The following is a 7420-nucleotide window of genomic DNA, read 5'->3' as shown; positions in this document are numbered from 1 at the left end:
CAAGTTGCTCTGAGAATTGGGCAAGATTTTGAGCGTGGTTGGAAACAGACTAAATGAAGTTTTCCATTCTGATATAAGGTTAAGTGTCGTTGCTATATATAATATAAAGAAGAAAAAACTGCCAAAGAAAAGAAAATTAAGATGTGATAGATCATACATTAAAGCATCGCTAGCTATATATGCTTATTTCTTTCTATTAGGGTGCCAAAATGAAAGAACCTATATATATAGCTGCATATACATTATCGAGTCAGATCGATCCTACTCACTAGTGATTGCTGACGTTTCCGATTCGATTCTATCTAAAACATGACCAGGTTGGATACAGAAGCGATTAGATCGATACATCAAGCCCACGAATGCAGAAGAGATTAATACAAAGTTAATTAGCTAGTTTAATAGTATTTAAAAAAATATTTAGAACGTTGCATTTCATATATATATATATATATTAATTATAGTACGTAAGTTATAATAAACATTAATTTTTTGTTATTAGTTTGTTTGAAAATATGAAAAAAAAAAGGAATATATATATATATGGAGGGTTCTGAGAAATATATATTTATTATAATTCTGCCTAGCTAGCTACTATTCATTTGTCTTGTTTTCATGTTTTCTTTTAGCTTTATCCTTTTATTAATCGGCATCCTCATGTTGTCGCTATATGACTCGAGCTGATGCCCTACCACTCGGACGTTCAGTACAGCTAGCTAGTACTGGTACCGTATCCGTCCCATTCGAGTTTTATAGTGCATAAGCATTTATATCTCTATATATATAAAGAGTCTATGAAATAAAATTTTTTTATTTTAATAAAAAAAATTTATTTTAACAGAATATGCTGATTTTCATTAACTTTTCATCCATTTGTAATAATTACAGAACACATGGATACAATTATATTTTCCTTTACATTCTGTTTATGACTTCTTTTATTATTTCTGTTGATTTCTATTCCACTATTAATATATTTAAATATACTAATAAATTAGATTTATTATAATAATAATCATGGATTCAATTTCTAATTTAAAAATACGTTATAATAGAAAAATAGATTTATATAGATTTATCTTTTCGTATTCATTATAATAGGAAAGCATTATAATAATTTACAAATAACCTATCTTTTAATAGTTTTTAAGATATATATTAGTAATAAAATAATAAGATATATGTACTTTATTTTTATTTTAATAAAATATATTAATACTTTGAACTGCGTATACGTGCTTCAGGCACGTAACATCTTATTAGTATATATATATATTTATTGATGGAGGAATCCACGCCATGAGCTCTCGATCCCACCATCCATGCACATTAATATTGATCTAATTCCGTTATCATGATCTACTCCATGATTAATTATAATGCATGGTTTGTGGTCATTTAATACTAATTAATAATAAAAAATAACTTTTAGATATATATTAAAGGGATTAGTTGGCCGTTCAAGGAATCATGCTAAGCTTTCTTTTACCCTCTAGTGCAGGGATACGAGTAATTATTAAATGCTTTTGAGGAAGTATCACTACTTCTTTCTAAATTAGCTAGCCAGCTAGCTATGAACGTGAAGTAATTAAGTGAATTAATACAAATCTCAACTTGCAAGCTACTCCATCGGCCACTTAATTACTTAATTACTTAGATTAATTACGTTGATATATATTAATACTTTGATTAAAATACTTCCTTATTTTTTTTTCATTTTCTCTATAAATATACGTCCCTCTTACCATACATAATACTACTCATTCAAAAATAATAGAAATCTCTTTTAAAATCTATTTTTATTTATAATTTTCATTTTGATATCAAAGAAAAAGTTGTGAATTTAAATAGTAACTCTATTCTTTATCGTATTTAATTAAATATTTCCTTTTCGAGTCAGTTACTCATTAAAAATTAATTTAATCTAAAAATAAATGTTAAGAATATAAAATAACTAATTAAATTTATCTTTTAATTTATATTATTTTAAAATTTTAAAACAAACGATGATTTCACATTCGATTAAAGGGAAGTGATTCTTCCAAGAACATCTTGTCACATTAAAGATCGTCGACGACTTTAATGTGTTTAACTGGTTAATTTATTTTTTTATGCCGTTGGCTTAGCTAGACTAATAGGCATTGTTTGTTTGTTTCCTAGCTTTCTTAAATTATCATGGCTTCATTATTCCTTTTTTTTTCCTTTCTTAATTATCATTTATTTTTTCGTCTTTCAAGGGTAAATGAAAAGTCTCAAGCTCAGTCTAGTTTGGAGGACGATCAATAAACTTTATTTAATTAGATTAAAAAAATTTTGTACGCTGACTTGTTTTTGGTCAAGCTCATGAACAGTGGGATACAGTGCATCTCATGATGGACTTGCATCGATTTCCTATCTCGGCAATTTTGATAATGCTAGACCTGGGTAATTAGCAAGGCTTCATTGTGTTTATACTTTATACATGCATGAAGCCAAAGTTAAAAAGCTATTGGCTTCGGCAATATTTTTTGAACTTTGTAATTCATCAATCCTATATTATACATTACACTTATTTTTATTTTATTTTTTTTATAAATTAATTAATTTCTTCTACTTATTATTTATATACTACACATTTGATAAAAAAATAAAAAAAATAAAAAAATTATTTGTAATATATGATATGAAGATGATGAGTTTAACTTTTCATTATCTAAAAGCTAACGCTGAACAGCCCCTCCTCCCTCCGGGTAGTGGGCTGAACTAATTGGTTCTTTTAGTACATTTTGTTCTGAACTTTGTCATGGATTGTACTGGGCTTCTGTTTCTACTCGTGGAAAATAATAACCTCAGATCCCAAGTAAATTAAACCCTAGTCAGCCAATTCTACGGTCGCAATTCCTTCCTTAAAAGGTTTCTGTCCCCTCGTTCTACAAAGACAAGTACCAACATGTGTGTAATTGAATATTGTTGACCTGCACCCAGGTTTTCTTCTTATAAATATTCAGTCACAAGGTGAGACACCCACCAAGAGGCATTTTACTCCGAGCATCGAGTTTCACTCCACCCTCGCCACCCTAAATGTTTGCTTAGCCTGTGCGTAGCCTCATTTAACTAATTGGAAACCTTAAATCAGTTAATGCCAAGTAGCTTTAATTTCCACCACTCTTTAGCCATGGAGATTGAGGCAGAAACTCGACAGAAGGCTGGGCTTTTCACCCGTGGTTGGAGCTGGCTTAAGGCCTTGTCTGGGAAAGCCATGAATAAGGCTGTCAAGGTTGCAAAGAGCACAAAGGAGGTCGGACAGGAAGACCCAAGAAGAGTCATCCACTCCCTAAAAGTGGGATTAGCTCTCACATTGGTGTCCTTTTTTTACTATTGGAAACCTCTCTACAATGGTTTTGGGGTTTCAGGAATGTGGGCTGTGCTAACAGTGGTAGTAGTCTTCGAATTCAGTGTTGGTAAGCTTTTGAATAACTTAATTATTCACCCCCACCCAAAAAAAAACCGAACATTAATCGTGCATGTTGTTAAAAATAATGCAGAAACACCTTCCTTTTTTGTAAGTTGGATAATTATCGTGCCAACCTAATTAACCTTCTTTTAGCAGTCACGTGAGCAACTAACTTTACCTGCATTGATAAAATGAAGTTCTTATAAATTTCCAAGAAGAAAAAATCGAACCAAAGCCAAATTTCAGATTATCAAAAATGTATTTCAGTCTTCTTAAGATTTGTAGCTAGCATGCATGCATGTTAAACTAATTAGTTAAAGATCATATTTCTTCTGTTGATCAGGTGCATCTCTCAGCAAAAGTTTAAATAGAGGTTTTGCAACATTACTTGCGGGTACTCTGGGAGTTGGAGCTCAACACACATCACGTCTCTTCGGCGAGAAAGGAGAGCCTTTTGCCCTTGGGATGCTTGTTTTCTTACAAGGTACTATACTTATCATCATATATTAAGTACTGCATATAACTTACTTGGAATATTGCCACAAGGGGCTAAAGCAGAAAGTTTGGGTTCATATATATATTTCATTTCTTCGCATATATATATATATATATATATATATATATTTATTCCTGGTAATAATTCCAAGTCCTCCTTTCTTCCATATATTCTGTACTCAACCGAGAAAATTAAGTACATAAAAGCCAATTTATGCGGTTTAATTAGTACTGATGCAATTAGTCTCGTATCGTATGCATGTACAGCCACAGCATCATCATTCATACGGTTCATTCCACGTATAAAGGCAAGATATGACTATGGGGTCTTAATTTTTATATTGACATTCAGCTTGGTATCAGTCTCGGGATATCGAGTTGAACAACTCTTTCAGATGGCCCATCAAAGACTCTCAACAATTGTAATAGGAGGAGCATCCTGCATAATCATATCCATATTTGTTTGTCCGGTATGGGCTGGCGAAGATCTTCACAAGTTAATTGCTTCCAATTTAGAAAATCTTGCAAACTATCTAGAAGGTACGTACGTACGTACCATGAATGCATGGTGATTCAATGTTTACCTACTTTAATTTGCTTAATTTCATTTTATTTGTATGCGGCCTGATCACTAGTACTCATATATATATTGATCATCGATCTTAATTTGGAATGTTTGTTAAGTACTAATTAGAAATTAATTAATGTTTTAGTGCAGGTTTTGAGAGCGAATATTTTCAGGACTCTGCGGATGAATTAATGATCGAGGGTGGTGCCACGGCCTCTGAGGTTGATAAGGCCGTACTTCTTCAAGGATATAAAAGAGTTCTCAATTCGAAAAACGATGAAGAATCTTTGGTGGGTCCTTTATATAGCATTTTAAATGAAAGCCATTACTTATATATATATATATATATACATGATCTGCACTTGATCATCTGCTGGACATTTTTATTTCCGTACGTAGTTCGTGCACGATATATTACATTACGACGTGAGTCAAGCTAGCCAGAATATTGACTGAATATGATTTGAATATTCCAGGCAAATTTCGCAAGATGGGAACCAGGGCATGGCCCTTTCCCCTTCCGTCATCCATGGAAACAGTACTTGAAGATTGGAGCCCTTGCTAGACAGTGTGCTTACCAAATTGAAGCTCTTAATGGGTACATGATCGCCAACTACTCTGATATCCAAGTACGTATTCTAGCTAGTGTATCTTTTCTACATGCAATTAATTGAGAAATATTACTATATGACGTAAAGTATGTATGTACGTGTGAATTAATTTGTTTGATTAACCTTCTGAAAGAAACACGCAACTTGTCCAGCCAGCTAGCTTCTAAAACATCAACGAGAATTTCCATAGTCTTGATCTTAGAGATTTTAATTTCTATCTAGGTTAAGATTTAGGAGACGTTTGGACACAGATAAGATGGGACACAAGATTCTTAAAATTCTCAAAACTTATCATAATTTCATTCTCAATTATCACTCAAATATAAAATATTTTTTAATTTCAAATTCATTTTTAACTTTTTTATTTATTCATTACCTAAATAATCTTTATCCAAACACAAAACTAATATCTTTTTACAAACTTCAAAACATAAAAATCAATACAACTTTTTCAAACTTTAAAATAAAAATTATATTCAAATAATTTTTTAATATTTTTATTTAGTTTTCTCTCTCTCATTTTTTAGAACTCGGTAAAACATTTTAACTCAAATCATTTCACTACTATCATTTATTATAACTGAGTACGTACCTGTTTTGTGGGATTCAAAATTCAAAGGAAGACGTTCGTATGCTCGCTTATTAATGATCATCTCTTGATCTATTGCATGTAATTTATAGATTACACCAACGCACTAATAATAACAGAAGGGATAAAAATGAAGATTTTCACACTTAATAGATGGACAAATTAACACTAAATAAATGACAGTGCTAAAAATCAAATTTTCAATTTGTTAATTTAATTCTCCGACTTTTGTCATCGATCATTTTATGAAACTTGTTGATCATGGGTTTAAAGAAATTTATCAAGTAAAAAAAGTACATGAAAACTTTACTTTGTATCATATGATTTTTTAATTAATTAACAAAGAATTATATATAAACTTTTATAACTTGAAAGAATTTACTAATTATTAAAAGGAATATTTCATGTTGATAAAGCGGGTTTGCTGTCAATACGAGTTTGGTAAGAATTGTATAGTTGCGGTTTTGTATTGGTTGATTTGTTGGTTAAAGTCTCATAATAGGCTTGGGAAGAATATTCCTAGTGCCATGTTTGTAGTCAAGGTATGCCTCCGCTATAAGTGAGGTTCTTAATAAATGTGGGGGGTCACTTTTGGACACATGACCTCGTCTCTTAAAAAAAAAAAATTATTAATATGTGTACATGTTACTCTTGCAGGCATCACTAGAATTCCGATACAAAATTCGAGAATTAACAACAAAAATAAGCTCAGAATCCAGCAAGGCACTTCAAGCATTAGCAACATCAATTAAAACAATGACAAACCCTTCGGTCGCCGATTCCCATGTAGAAATATCTAAAACTGCCATTAATGAATTCGAGATTGCACTCAAAGCAGATTTAGTAGTACTAGAGAATGTGAACGTCCTAGCAATTATACCAATTGCATCAGTGACTTCAATTCTAATAGAAATCACAAGATGCGTGGAGAAAATATGTGAATCCGTCCACGAGCTATCTTGCTTAGCACATTTCAAGAGTGTTGAACCCTCTGTAGCACCAGAAAAGCCGCAGCTACTTCACCGAGGAAGCATAAAACCTCTTTTGGATGGTAACATGAGAAGTATCGACCATGTTACAATTACAGTATCCGCAACATCAAACATGAATATTGGTCCAATGGAAAATGAGATTTCTGAGGTACCAAAAGTCGACGGCTACCAACGACTTAACTTGGGAGTGTAAAAATCATAATTGACCTATGATCACTAATATTATCTTTATCACATTATAACCATTTGAATTTGATCGATTGTAAAAATCAAAAAGTGCTGCACGATGAATATTAAAATAAAATATTATTTTCTTTTGGTTATCATTAATTTTCAAGTTAATCGAAAATATGCACAAGATTATAAATATTTAACCTAGTTCTCTGATCTGAAGTTTCCTCAAGATAGTTGGACTAGACCCTATATATGGAGAAGTTTCATCAAGACTAGGTGTTGATCAATTAATACAGAAAGATCTGTAATACCGCTGAATTCGTATTTTAATGTGACCATAATTAACTGGGTTTTTGCAGCCAACCGTATGCAATTTCGTATTCTGCAATTTGGTGAATGCTATGTTGCGGAAGAATTATTTGTCGAAGAGGGGGCCAAGTACTCGAGCATGCACGGAGGACGAAAATTAGGTTACGGCTCGTTCAACAAACCAATAAAAGAGACGATTAAATTTTAATAACGATCGAATCTAGTTGCTCTACAATGCTATTGGAATAATTC

The 7420-nt window shown here is 31.8% G+C and overlaps 1 protein-coding gene across 1 annotated transcript; it reads left to right on the top strand.

Annotated features, from left to right (window-relative positions):
- The first annotated feature begins 3027 nt into the window (after positions 1 to 3027).
- Positions 3028 to 6884, top strand: LOC108982855 (aluminum-activated malate transporter 8-like). The gene is made up of 6 exons (XM_035688882.1): positions 3028 to 3437; positions 3774 to 3914; positions 4193 to 4465; positions 4644 to 4783; positions 4970 to 5122; positions 6351 to 6884. Exons 1-6 carry the CDS (start codon positions 3116 to 3118, stop codon positions 6876 to 6878), a joined length of 1557 nt encoding a protein of 518 aa, XP_035544775.1. The 5' UTR covers positions 3028 to 3115; the 3' UTR covers positions 6879 to 6884.
- Positions 6885 to 7420: the final 536 nt, after the last annotated feature.

The sequence above is a fragment of the Juglans regia genome, chromosome 3, assembly GCF_001411555.2.
Source record: "Juglans regia cultivar Chandler chromosome 3, Walnut 2.0, whole genome shotgun sequence".
NCBI classification, from domain to species: Eukaryota; Viridiplantae; Streptophyta; class Magnoliopsida; order Fagales; family Juglandaceae; genus Juglans; species Juglans regia.
The sequence above is the reverse complement of the archived record's forward strand: the minus strand, read 5'-3'. Positions and strand labels throughout refer to the sequence as shown.

What these genes read in the sequence shown, in the direction of transcription:
- LOC108982855 (XM_035688882.1), top strand. Translation starts at nt 3,116, where the DNA reads ATGCCAAGTAGCTTTAATTTCCACCACTCTTTAGCCATGGAGATTGAG. An exon ending in GATGCTTGTTTTCTTACAAG is followed by an intron (nt 3,915 to 4,192) that starts GTACTATACTTA and finishes ATGCATGTACAG; the next exon opens with CCACAGCATCATCATTCATA. An exon ending in TCTTGCAAACTATCTAGAAG is followed by an intron (nt 4,466 to 4,643) that starts GTACGTACGTAC and finishes GTTTTAGTGCAG; the next exon opens with GTTTTGAGAGCGAATATTTT.